The 14419-nt window shown below is 44.0% G+C and overlaps 1 protein-coding gene across 3 annotated transcripts in view; it reads right to left on the bottom strand.

Moving 5' to 3' along the window:
- Positions 1-2543: 2543 nt before the first annotated feature.
- DENND1A (DENN domain containing 1A) overlaps positions 2544-14419 on the bottom strand; it is a 742523-nt gene continuing 730647 nt past the window's right edge. For 2 of the 3 annotated variants that reach the window (XM_088466860.1, XM_088466868.1), the window contains 2 exons: positions 7917-8169; positions 2544-6904 (listed from right to left, as the gene is read on the bottom strand). In XM_088466860.1, the coding sequence (XP_088322986.1) occupies positions 5681-6904; positions 7917-8169 (1477 nt within the window). In that variant the 3' untranslated portion in view covers positions 2544-5680. Of the gene's footprint in view, positions 6905-7916; positions 8170-8922; positions 9052-14419 lie in introns of all 3 variants that reach the window. The other variant, XM_088466851.1, reaches the window with a different exon arrangement.

Below are 14419 nucleotides of genomic sequence, written 5' to 3'. Positions count from 1 at the left end.
ACTATTGCAAATTAACATTTTGTGCTTTTATTTTATTTTACCTTCTTTTGAAGATAATACATAATTAGGGTATTACTACTTTAATGCTTGCTGTAAAGTCCCAAATACACAGGAATTTAAAATAAAAAGAATGAAATAATGTTTAAACCTATTAACAATAAAAATACTATCAAGGAGGCTTCTGCAGGAGATGTTACTGAATTATAATCAGACAGGTCCACTTTAATTCTCTGCTACCAGAGAAGGCTTCAGTACAACAGCAACAATACTAAAGAGGCATTTTTGACCTGAACAGTGACTTCCAGCATACATAATATTTACCACGGAACACAGGCGACCTTATAAGCACTTTATGTCATACATTATTAGTGCAGTAACATCAGATAGTGCATCATTTTAATATTCTTATATCTCCATTGCACACAGATGATACTATGTATAATTTCCAGTTTTCTCCCAGAGTATATAACTCTTCCATTGTGATTCATAGGTTGTCTACTATCTTGTTCTGGAATATTTCCATGCATTTCATAATAACAAAACATGACACTCAATATTTTATATATGTCTGACAGAAAACACACATCCAGATTTGCAGTAACAGCTAGTGGCCAGCAGGTGGGGTGGTGTGTAGGAAAGGTGTGAATCACTTGTACTGCACAGCCAGGGGTGGACAGTGACTCTATTTCTCCCAAACTCCCAGGTGCCAGAATACTATAAAACTATAATCGGTTAGATGTTATCAATGGTCATTAGTAATCAACAGAATGACTAAGAGATAACATCTGTAACAGGGAGCACTGCATACATTTGTACTTTAATAGAAGCCTTTTAACAGTTAATATATACCTTGTAGGGATTTATGGCAAATAGAGGCTTAGAAGCAGCATGGCAGGTTTGTCCAAAAGTTATCTCACTGTGATAAACATACACACACCTGCCATGTGTTACACTTAACACCAGCAGCAGCTCCTGCCCTCTTCCCTGAGGGCTGCTGCAGGCTTGGGTCTCGGCGCCTGCTCAATGAATCTGGCAGGCATTGGGACCGGCGCATGTGTGGCGCTGTGCATGCTTAACACCAGCTTCTCGGGGCTGCATTGGTTGCAGCCCTGTAGGGCTGCCCGGAAGGCAGAGCAGCGGCTTCCACTGGAAGCCGCTCTCTGCTCATCGCAGCCCGGACTGGCAGTCCCAGGGGAAGGAGACACCTCTCCCTGGCTGCAGCCTCGCGGCCAGTAGGTAAGATCCACCACTGCTTAACACTGATCTGCATCAAGGTTAGATAGTCAATGTGTAGCTCTCCTGTTGCTTTCCTCCTACATATACTATGGCTGGCGAGGCATGCTGGAACCTTTAGTTCCCTGACAGTCAAGATACCACAGGCTGCCTATCATTACTTTAGAATGATGTACCTATTTGATCATCTTCTTTCTACTTATTTACCACATAAAGTAACCTTAGCACTAAAGTGTGAGGCACTGTTAGCATGGTACAGTCTCTACAGGAACCAGCAATCCAGTGGCTCATGGACATTACTGATCTGCCTTGTGTGCAGAAGGTGCCAATCTCAGAACTCCTTGTTTATAAATAGCAATCACAACTCATTGGTGATTTTTCAAATATTTTTAGTCAAGCTCATTTTTAGTTTGGCGTATAATAGTTATCTTCCATTAGCAATCCACCTACACGAACATGAAGAATATATAGTGTATATATGTTATGTATGTATATGCATAGGCACATCTATAATGGATTCACACCCTTAGGTTATACTTACTGATCTGCCAAGTGGAGCAGGAATCACTGGGAGAATGACATAAGAGCGATTCTCTCCGATCAGTGCATGCACATACAGGAATCACTGGTAAGATGGAGCTGGCACAATTCTCCTGGAGATTTTCCCATGTGCACTGTGGCAGGTATTGCAGCAGTGAGAGGTGGAGACCCCCTCCTCTCTTTAACTGCCTCTGTGATATACATGACTGAGGAGGTAGTATAACACAGAGCTGCAGTCTTGCTGCACAGTACCTTGCACAGATGGCCGTCTACAGTGGTTCAGAGAGGGGGGAAAAAGTAATGTAACGAGAACACACTGCCACAGTGTTGGGAAGCAGCCAGCCAGTGGTTACTCAGTTAGTAACAGGGCAGAGGTGGTATAAGAGAGGAGTGGGCCCGTGTGGGTCCCCTTATTTCTAGCAGCGCAGTAGACTGACTTTGTTCCAGAGTCCACTGTGCATGCGCAGGACTTCAGGAACATGACACCCCTGCCAGCCTCCCGGAGACTTCTCTAATGCACATGTGCGCAGTGCCATTTTCCCAGTGATTTCTACTGTTCTGCAGTGCTGGCCGCTGTGGGACTCTGGAGAGGTAAGTAGAATGATTTGTGTAGGGTGTGCAGCAGGGAAGTCTGGGATGGCTTGCCGGCAGTTGGGATCCCGGCGGTCAGAAACCCTCCCCCTCTCCCTACCCTAACCCTCTGTTGTGCCTAACCCTAACCCCCCCCACCCAGTGCCTGAACCTAACCCCCTCCTCCCCACACCCTAAACCATAACATCTTTTTTTTAGTGCCTAACCCCCAATACGATCAGTAGTCTGTAGCCGGGATTCCGACGCCGGTAATTAGACCCGTCATCCCGAATGCTGACATCCCAGCAGGGGCACTTTAGGAGAGGAGAGGGCCCATGTGTAGCCTCTGTGAGGGCACCCTCTTCTCCAGCAGCGCAGTAGACTCTGGCTACTGCATATGCGCAGGCCTCTGGGAACATGGCACCAACGCCTTGTTCCCGGGGACAATACTACTGTGCATGTGCGGCGGCCATTTTCCTACTGATTAATGTCAGAGCAACTGTCCGACGCAGGACTCTGGAGAGGTAAGTATACTAATTATATGGGTGCAGGGTGTGGGCCCCCCATGACATATTCCAGCATGCTCTGCCACAGTTTTGCTATTAATGAATGCTAAAATTGCATCAGGGCATGGTGGAATGTGTAGCTTCACAGCAGCTGGAGGGCCACGTGTTGAATACCCTCTGCCCAATAGGCTACTGAATTAGAAATCATCATAAAACCACTTTCCTGATGGGTTAGGTGTTAGTGTAGGGGTACTTACCTTTGAGAGTCGGGATTCTAACTGTCGGGATGGCGCTGTTGGTATTCTGACCACCGGCATCCCGTACCCAATCCATATAAGGTTATGCAATGTGTTGCCTTCTTCCCATAATAGCACAATAGCTGCATACTGCTGAGTAGGAATGGCCATCGACCGTCGATGATTTGAAATCATTGATGGTCACCCGCCGATGTCAGTTGCCATCGATGTTGGATAATCAAATATTTTTCCACCATCGTTGGCAGCCGTGGGCCCAGTGGTTTTCTATTCTCACTGATGCGCAAAAGAGCTGCTAGGCTGCCAGCCAGCAGCCCTGCACCTACCCCGTCCCCCGGGTACATACAGTGGGCCGATGAACAAAGACAAATGAAGCGGTACTGGCAGTGGCAGCTGCCGCGCATGTGTAAATGAAATCTGCGCCATTCATTTGGGCATACACCATGGAAGTGCGGGCCGAGTCTTCTGCGCATGTGCTAACGCTGCGTGCAAGGGAACTGTATATTCTCATTTCCTACCACATATGAGACACCAGCTCATTCTGCCCTCTTCCCAGCTGATGCCCACCCACACGGTTTACGCTCAGGTATAACACATACAGAATATCAACACCAGAATGTCGACTGGTTATTAATGGCAACAGTCAGAATGTGAACATGGACGTTAGGTCAGCAACCAATTTGTCGACATACAATTAGGTAGACGTTCAGAATGTCGACACTAAAACATATCAACATGTGTTTGCCTTTTTTTTAGCCTAAACCTAGCCCTAAAAAAATAAAAGAAAGACACCATATATTGACATGTTAAATGTTGACATTCTGAATCTGTCAACATTTTAACTAGGTTGACCTATTTGTGTGTCGATATATTGGTTGTCGACGATCAGAACCTGTCTACATTCTAAATGCTGACTAGTCATACCACACCCACCCGCAGAGCATTTTACAATTTCTTTATTAACATCACTAAAAAAAAGAGAACATATTTACCCCCAAAGTAAGGTCAGCATAGTGGGCATCACACAGTCCCAGAGAAAGATGGTGACTGCAGCCTCTACTATCTGCCCAATCAGATCTAGATAATATTACACATATTGTTTCTACTACTGGCTCAAACCTGCGATGCTGCTGAGATGACAATCAGAGATGAAGGGCAATTAGGCAAACAATACCGCTGGCGTTCACCATTGGATCCAGAGTGACAAATCGATCACTACTTTGGAAGACTAACATTGCGTATGTGAAAGTAGTGCTTAGGACATCTCACAACATTTAATACTGGAAAAAGAAAAGACCCTACATTTCCCTTGTCAAACAACAGTGTAGAGTGAATACTGATCATTAGTGGGGTGTAGATCTGTATAAATGTACAGTAACATGCATGGTTATGTTTGGTGTATCAAAAGTGATTTTTATGGCATCAGGCAGGCTTAACACCGCCGCAACCTTCTAGCAAATATACTTTTCAGTAAAAAAAAAAAGTTAATTTAGTGTGTAGTAAATAGTGAAATGGTGGTTTAACATATAAATGTATCCCCGGTTACATGTGTAATATTGTAGTGAGAATCTGTGGTTTACAGACTACCTAGTACAACGTCCATTGTGTATGTAATGTGTATTTATATTGGCTTTGTACCAACCAATGTGCAGAGGAGTGTAGTGTATGTTGAAGTTCCAATACGTTTTCTCTCCAGCCTATGGCTCAGTTAACTAGGATAATTCACTTGGACACAGTAAGGGATGGTCTGTTGGTGGTACACAAGGAGAGTGCTTAGGTAAACACGGGGACACTACAGTGTGCAAGGTACATAGGAAACTACTGCACACGGTCTTCTAGGGTTTGAAGCCATTTTTTGGGGGACCAAAAAACACATCTAATTGGTTCTACCTGACGTTGATAATTAAACTATTGATGTGTCATCGAGCTAGAACAGCACTGAGAGTAACTACTTATCCTTGTTCTGGAGACAATGACTTATACCAACTGCTTACAAAGTCAAAGAGACTCCTAATTGACAGGTGTGCACACATTAAGACTCACAACCACTGTATAAGTAACATCTTCAGGCAAAGTCTTTGTGGCTGCAAATAACATGTACAGAACTGTATAGATCGTCACAATGGCAGAATTTATAATAGAACACTAAAACTTGTGCAGCTTAATAAATTGCAGTACATGGTGATAATAATACACTTACATCACAATGCATTTTCAAGGGGGCTATTGTGCCAAGTAGGAAGTCAGTGAGGCAAGCTGTATGTCACTCTACGTTCCATGAGAGACTTCATACTGTGATGCACGTTCTGCACCAGAAGCATCTTCTATGAGACTAAAGCTCTAGATTCAGTAGTTCCACATCAGGAAAGTAATCAGACGTGACCAAGACCTGGGTGTTTATGAGTTACCTACTCGAAGAAATACAATTGTATATTGAGTCCTTTGAAATTAAAGCCTTTACTTGCAAATGGAAATTCATAAGGAAATACTTGATCTCTTGAGCATTCCACGTGGGTTGGTAAAGTTCTTTTAAAACTGGATTATATGCTTCTCAATAATGAACTGTAAATCTGAATCTTACTCAAAAGTCTCCCACCGTTTTCTGAGCTGTTCTACTTTACCCGGCGTTGACGTTACTGCCTGTTTGGTTTTGCTGATCAGCTCATCAAAGGGGTCTTTGGACTGACCAGGTCTAGAGGGGAGAAGGACAGGGTCTGAAATTTTAGAAGGTCTAGGAGGGATGGCTGGATACTCTCTGGCCTTGCTGTCTAGCGGCTTAGAGCGCGGTCGAGTCAAAGGCAAAGTTCTATGGCCTGCAGGGCCGCTGATGGTTGGTGGATAGTTTTGCCGTGTTTCTGAGGTTGTATGAGTTTGCTGTATTAGTGGATTGAGTGAACCTGATGGCGCTTGGGTTAGCAGACCACTTCCCAGTAAGTCCGGAGTGGGACGTCTCTGACTGTGATAAAACAAAGACCTAGAGAAAAGAGAGTTGGAGCCAACTGGTGGAGTGAATGGCCTTGCTGTGATGCCCATTACAGAGACTGGATGTTCTGGTGGCATTGCTTGGATAAATGGATTTAGCGGTGAATGTATAAATGTGGGTTGTGGAGTGGAGAACCCCAATTGGTGAGGGAAAGTTGTAGTAGCAAAATCACTTTGTAGTGGAGTAAAACATGGAGTGCTGGAGCAACGGGGGGTTTCAGAGCTCTGACCACCACCACCACCTACAGTAGGTGGGTTGTCACTCTGCCATTGACCTGTTTTTAAAGGATCCAAAAGGCTTAGAATATCATCACTTACACTAATATCCCCAGAAACTTTAACTGGCTGCAGCATATCCATAGAACTAGAATCAGGTACTGGTCTGTATCCATCTGCTGCTGGTGGATCCACAAAGGGTCCAGCTATTTTTTGCACAGGGAAGCTGATGCTCTCACCTAGCTGTAACTTGCCTGGTTCTATTACTGCTGGTGCATTCTGCTGCTTAGAGACTCTAGGTGCTGGTGGAGGTGGGACAATTCCTAGCTCTGGAGTCTTCCTCCCATGTGGTCGTGGTATAGTGATACTGCTCTGGGTGCTGCAAGATGACCCCTCTTTCTCTACAGAGATCAAGGTAATTTCCTTGTGTGGGGTGCTAGTGTCACTGCCAGGAAGGGTTAGATGCCTTTCTGGTGAGATCTGGAGATACTTGTTAGGGATAGCCATATCATCCTGGCCCATGCTCCACAGTTTGTTATATGGGTGGCTGTATTTCATTGCTGGCACCAAGCGATTTCTGTCAGGGACTGTAAGATCCATTCTCTGCCAAATGAGATTATATAAAGCAACGTTGTTAGAGAGAACAAAACATTTAAAAAAAAAAAAAAAAAAGAATTAATCTATAACAAATTTGATCCACGATCAATGCCCTCTACCATAAATCACTAAGAAATGGGGCATCTAAGTAGAAACACTATTCCACCGATTCTACAAGATAAGGGCACACTGTCTACAGGAGCCATCTTGTCTCCAGCCAAGGAAAAGCAGCAAATTTCTCTGAGGTGTTTACTGCAAGTGTTGAATCACCTAGTATGGTGGCAAAGTGTTGGCCATATATAGGACCTTTAGCTATTTAAGTGTGAATTAACATGCAATAAAAACTTCTGATAATAGAGCTGCTGTTTCTTCACTGGATGATCTCTATAACACTTCACTAAACAACTTCCATACAGTATATTAAACCAAGCAATGTAGGACTTTCTAATTGAAGCACAAAATATTAACAAATTGTCACATGAAGTGGCATGTCAATACTGTGCTGCCCTGTCCACTCACTGGATGCAAAGTGATCACTACTGGAGTGGCGAATTTTGCATATTTTTGTACAGTGCATGCCCAGAAAGCAAATGCGCCATAGAGTGGGATGTCTGATCAAGTGTCACAACTAGATAGTTGGCAAAGGTGTGGGAAGGGGTGTGGGGAGGGGTCCTCACCTAGACAAAGGTCAAGCAAATGCATCTTAATCAAATGAGTAATTATGCACATAACTGGCTGCTATGTGGCGTAAATTTCACACCTGCTATGGGACAGGTACAAATGCACCTTGATGATTATGACTTGTCGCAATCTAGGTGCATATACTGCCCCGTGCGGATCTGGACTCAGCTGAAGATGTGTACAGCTTTACTATGTGTGGAAAGTTGTGTGTGCTCTAATTTTTTTGGAGTAATTTGCGCCCAAGCTGCTACCAACTTTGTATCAGGCCAACTGCATCAGTCAAAATTTGAACACTGTTAATTTGTTTCACCATAAATAAATTGAAATGTTCTAGCACCTGATAATCAAATGTGAAGTGGTCCTCATGGTCCTCTTTGGGTGTTCTGAGATCCTCCAGACTCTTGGCTTGACTTATGAGTGGTGGTTGTGATTCTGCATCTAGGTTACTAAACATGTCCTCTAGAAGATTAATGTTTGAGATTTGCCTATTTGGTTGCTCCAGGTCAGTTATGGAGTCGCTCTCCTTTTCTGGACTGATCATCTCATCTCCATCTGGATCCGACTCCTTCAAGGTGCGGTACTGTTGCGGCCTAGCAACATAAAGTGCATGGGTTAATATCTCTGAAATTAGTCAAATTATTTATCGGTATATAGATATAATAAGATAACAAGGATCAGGCAGGCGTGGTCCAAGTTATTTTTTTGGCTTTAATCTCATCCTTTATACAAACTCTTCTAAACATAAGTAAGTCGTTTTCACTATAAAATACAAAAAACTTTTTTCTTTATTCATTATTTACAACAAATAAAGTACTTAGTAGACTTTTGTAGCATGAAAATGAACATTTTGTAAAATAATTCCCTAGTTATACCTAAAGACCTGCTGCCTAAAGACCCCCATACATCTGCAATGTATTGGGACAATTCCCTGATCCCCAGACGCCGGGGCATTGGTGGAATCCAGCATGTTGGATTTCCATGATTTGCCGATCTTGTCTGAAATAAGATCGGGATCAGCAAATCTGAGATATTTAACATAAATTTCACTGATCCCCCGATAGACTGGTGAACTTCAATAACTGCCGATCAATGTATCAGCGGTTACGGCCACATTGGGGAATCGACAGGGAGATGTATGGGGACCCTTAAGACAGTTGCCTTAGGATGCTTGATGATAGACACATCTCAGACAAGGATTAATGCTTCAGTGTTCATTGTAATACACAATGCTTGTATCAGAAGTGCAGAAATACATTTCATCCTCAAATGTATGCTACTCAGGTTATCGGTACTATGAAAACCATTCTTAAAAAAAAATGAGAGAGACAGATTTAGACAGAGACCATTCAAAGGGAGCAGAGAAGATAAAGTTTTCAGAGAAGGCAGAAACAGGATCCTCGTCCTGCAGGAATTCATCATCAGAAGAATCTTCAGAGAGGAAGACAGTATAGTGGCGTGTGGGCTTCGCAACACTGAGAAGATAGGAGGAGAAGACAGTCAGGCATTACACAATATTCCCAAAAGGTGAGCCAAAGTGATACAAGTTGACGGGTTATCTTCATGAGTCCAAATTTTTACCCAACATCCCCAAACTTGCTTGAGATTTACCGAAACCACTGTAGCACAGGGCAAGATGCGGCACTAACAGGAGGTTTGCTCAGTATAGTTTGTCATTATGGGTTCCCAATCCAAAATAACTCTTAATGAGTTATGCAGACATAAGAGGGAGAGAAAATGATTGTACTTAACACTACTAGAGGGATTACAGTGGACACTGCAATGCCCTTGGACCCCAATTGATAATGGGCCTGATTTGGAGTTGAGAGTAAAGCATACTTTCCTATTTTGTGTTCTTCTCTCTATTCTTCTCTCCAGGAGAACCCTGGAGAGGAGCCGCAGCTGACCATTTTGGTGGTGGGGCCAGGATCTTTACATCATTTAGCAAAATGCATTGAATCACGGACCCATGGGAAGGGGGCGGGTCTGAAAATATGTTAGTTTAGCCCAACCCCTCCCTACGGGTTGGGTTGGCGATTCCCGGTATTTTATCTCCTTATCCTGCCCACTTCACTGCAAAGTGTGCGGGATGTGAGAGGTCCACCAACTCTTCTAGGGGAGCAGAGAACTACCTGAAAAAATCAATAGCCTCCTGTACCTTTCGGGAGAGTAAGTGATTAAAGCAATAAAAAGAGCAAGTCAATTTTCATTTATAACAACAGTGTTGCACTGCAAGGGGTGCAGATCAAGGCCGTAACTAGGGTGGTGAGATCTGTGCCATGGCACAGGGCCCCGCAGGGGGCGCTGTTTGGGCCTGTCAATTTCCTGTTTATTATCATTCTCACTTGTAGCTTCTCCTTTTATCCCCAGCAGCTCCTGGACCCTATCTCTTCCCTGGCCCTTCCCCATGAGGCCATGGCCCTTTTTTGGGTATGTGTCCTATGTCTCTATTTGAAAAATAGGGAGCGGGGTGCGCGCCAATGCTCTTTCTGGCACAGGGCACCAAAAAGTCTAGTTACGGCTCTGGGGCAAATACATCTATTGTTTTTGCCTGCAGGGTAAATACTGTCTGCTTTTGCATGTATCCCGCATATGCTGGACAGCTTTATTCTTACACTGCAATTTCAGGTTGAATAAGCCCCTCTCAAAGCTAAGTCTCTGCACATCTTACATCTGCCCCACTTGCAGTACAGTACGGTTTTGCCAAGGTACAAAGTAACTTGCTCTATTTTGTTTAAAGTTGGGTACACACTAGGTCGACACCCGCCAACCTATCTGACGATTGGTAAGTGTATATATACGTACCAATCGTCCACCCGATGTGTTGGGCTTGACGTTACAAGTGGGCGGACATCTAAATTTGCCCGCCCAGTTGAGCTGTCACTCACCACTGGGTCCCTGTAGCATGTGTATGGGCAATCGTCAGGTCGTCCGTTCACACCAGCAGATGCACTGATATATCTGTGAACTTCGTCGTTCACAGACATATCGGGGGTACACAACTGCCGAAGCACTCGCGATATATCGGCCGGTAAATCGATATATCACCCAGCGTGTACCTACTGTAGCTTTACTCCCAACTTGATTAACTAATCACTGGTATTTAAAACTGCCCCCCTTGGTTAAAATCAAGCATTTTAGCATATCAGATTATCTGCAGCCCTAGTGTTTAGCAAAGAACAATAGTGCACACTGGGGCATATGAATCGAGCCAATATTTACATAAAATCATACAGAAACTGCAGTTTTTGCATAATTTTATGTATCGATCCTATGTACTAAAAGCACAATGCAGGAGATTTCACAGAAATCTCTGGCAAAGTGCTAAGTAGCACTGCAGATCGCAGTCCTCATTATTATCAATGGGGACTATGATCTGACCCCTATGTACTAAACTCCAAAGAGCGAAGCTTTTCGGAGCTTAGCACAGGTAGTTTACACCATCTTCAGATGGTGTAATTTACTGTTGGTCTACGGGGTCTCCAGGGGAAGGAGAAAGATCTTTTGATCTCTCTCTCATAGTCCCTGGCCGGTCCCTGAAGCTGACGCTCTGCGCATGCGCAGTGTCAGCTTCCCCCGGGGGAAGTCTTTCACTTCTGTGAAAGACTTCTCCTAAATGCCGGGGTTATAACTCACGGGGATAGCGGTTACCGCAACTGCTGTCCCTGCGAGTTCCTGGTAGTACATAGCTGGGATATTACTAAAACTTAAAATATCCCCGGTGAGTTGGACCGTTAATAATCGCGGCAGTACCACGATTATTAATACATATACCCCACAGTCATAAAGCACTGAGTGACTCTAGAGAATAGAGCCATGAAAGCCACATGTACTTTCATTGTCAGACCAACATGTTTGTTAAAAAAAAATATATAGATATATTAATTGCAATAGAAATGTGATAAAGAAACATTAAAGCAGGAAAAAAATGCATCTTATGAAATGAATGACAGGTATAAAATCTCATGAACATTCTCCTTAAACACGAATGACATTCTTTCTCATGTCTCACATTTTTTATTATAAGGTTAGCTCTGTTATCAACGCTGTATCACTCAGAGGGTAAGACATTTCAAATGAACGCTCTCATTAATGTGGAATCACTGTGTGATCATGTCTGACTGGTTTCTTCAACTACTGTAGCATAGATTGGTCTGGATAGCTCACATCCATCTTTCTCCACTCACTATTAACTATGGGTGCGTACACACTTGCCGATATTAAACGACTGAACGATAACTATATCGTTATCGTTCACTTTATCTACCAGTGTGTATGCTAAAACGATCAACGATAATACAGACACACTCGATAATACGAACGATGCACACTCCCGCAGGTCGTTGGTCATTGTCGTTCATCACCCGAATATGCAAGCGATATTGTCAGTTTGGGGTGTGATATAAGAGATAGACAGTAATTAGTTAGACAATGTCTAGATAGACACCAGATGTTAGACAGTCAACAGTTAGACAGGGAAAAAAGTTAGACACAAACAAATGTCAGAGACATTAAAGTTAGACATGTAAAAAGTTCGACAGGTACAAAAGCTGGACAGGGTCAAAAGTTCGACATGAAAATGGTTGACACAAAAAATTGTCGATAATTATTATTTTTGTTTTTTAGCCCTAATCTTTACCCTAACCCTCCCCTTGTTGCCTAACCCTAACCCTCCAGTAAGTGCCTAACCCTAATCCTAAAAAACAAAAATGTGTCGATCTTTTTCATGTCGAACTTTTGACCCTGTCGAACTTTTGACATGTCTAACTTTAGTGTGTCTGACTTTTGTCTGTGTCGAACTTTTATCCTTCTCTAACTATTAACTGTCTAACATCTGGTGTCTATCTAGACATTGTCTAACTAATTACTGTCTGTTTATAGTCTGGAACCCGTCAGGTTGTTGCATGTTTGGGGATGAGGGAGGATGCCCTGCACTGAATGATATCGTTCATGATATTGTTCAGTATGTACGCTCCATGTCGTTAACGACATTGAGCACACCCCTGCCGGGGACACGCTAGACGATATCGCTCATGGAGCGAATCGTCTAGTGCAGGCCTGGCCAACCTGTGTCTCTCCAGCTGTTGTCCCAGCATGCCCTGCCACAGTTTTAACATTTCCTAATAGCAAAACCGTGGCAGAGCATGCTGGGACTTGTAGTTTCACAAAAGCTGGAGAGCCTCAGGTTGGCCAGGCCTGGTCTAGTGTGTATGTGTACACACCTTAACTTTTCATGCAAATATTTTTCTCCATAAACTTGCTACCAGCTGCACCCTTCTCAAGGTATTGCTTAAACATCACGTTTTAATTATACAGTTTTGATAATAGTCTCTTTTAAAGACTCAACACCAGTCAACGAGGTGTCCACTAAGGTAAGTAAAGGACCAAAGAAAGAACGACATGGGGCCGAGGGAGAAGTGGGCTGTAGTTACAGAATCAGTATGAAAGACCGCCGGGCTCAAATCCCGACGCTGGCTGCCCGATTGGTGAAAATTCCGACAGTGCAGGTAAGTATACTATTCCTACCCCTCTCCCACCCCTAACCCTCCCTTGGGGTGTCTAACCATAACCTCCCCCCCAGTGCCTAACCCTAACTCTCCCCCGTTAGTGCCTAAACCTAACCCCCCCTCCCCACACCCTAAACCTAATCCTCCGGGGGGGGCTAACCCTAACCTCCCCCCGTAGTGGTGCCTAAACCTAACCCCCCCCCCCCTTTCCCTAGCCTAACCCTAACCTTCCCGGGAGGGGGGGGTGCCTACACTAAGTCCCCCCGGGGGTCCCATCCCCAGCTACGTGTATACTTACCCCCGGCAGAGGACGAACGGTCCGGCATCAGGATTAATGTAGGCGTCGGTATTTCGACGACTATGTTAAATCCCTTGCCGAGATTCCGCATGGCCGCCGGTCTCATAACTACATCCTGTACTTACACCCACGTTGTGTGCACAGAGAAAAACACAGATATTTACCAGTATTCCGAGTCAATTGCAATTATCACTGTGCACTTGCACGAGCCCTACCCTGCCACAAGAGATCCATCTAAGAGCAGGCCTATCTGCACACAAGCATAATTCTACATAGCCCTCAATTGTGTCTACACGTCCTTGCTGAATTTGGACTGTGTGTGTATGCTTTGTTACCACCCAGTTACGCCCCTGCAGCCACAAATGGAGATGTCACTGAGTTACATACGTCTCAGCGTCGCCATATACTCCGCTCCGAAGCACTGACTTGTGTTTCACTCTGCGTCAGGGTCAATGTGAATGGTGGTTAGGAAGATATTTGACCATAAGAGGATTAGGTAGGTGAGAAGATCTCAGCCATTACCAAAGCAATGTATCAGTTATACAATACAGGTTGAGTCTCCAATATCCAAAATTATTGGGACCAAAAGTATTTTGGATATCAGATTTTTCCGTATAATGAGATATCTTGGGAATGGGACCCAAGTCTAAACACAGAATGCTTTTATATTTCATATACACACAGCCTGAAAGGTCATTTTATACAACATTTTTAATAATGTTGTGCATCAAACAAAGTTTGTGTACACACATGAAATTCATTTAGGTTTCATATACACCTTATACACACAGCCTAAGGTTAATTTTATACAATATTTTATTACATTGTACATTAAACAAAGACCCTCATTCAGACCCGCTCACAAGCGGGTCGATGGTGGGGGTGTGCGCAAGCCCCGGAGCGAATGAGAAATTCACTGACTCCGGGGCTCGCTACAAACGGGGTGGCTGTTGATGTTGATCGACAGCTCGCCCCATTTTGTAGGCGGGGAGGAGGGGGGTGGCTGGACAATCGGATGCGTTCCTGAAGGAACGCCTG

This window comes from Taudactylus pleione, unplaced genomic scaffold (assembly GCF_031769625.1).
Source record: "Taudactylus pleione unplaced genomic scaffold, aTauple2 ptg000009l, whole genome shotgun sequence".
Lineage (NCBI taxonomy): Eukaryota > Metazoa > Chordata > Amphibia > Anura > Myobatrachidae > Taudactylus > Taudactylus pleione.
The sequence above is the reverse complement of the archived record's forward strand: the minus strand, read 5'-3'. Positions and strand labels throughout refer to the sequence as shown.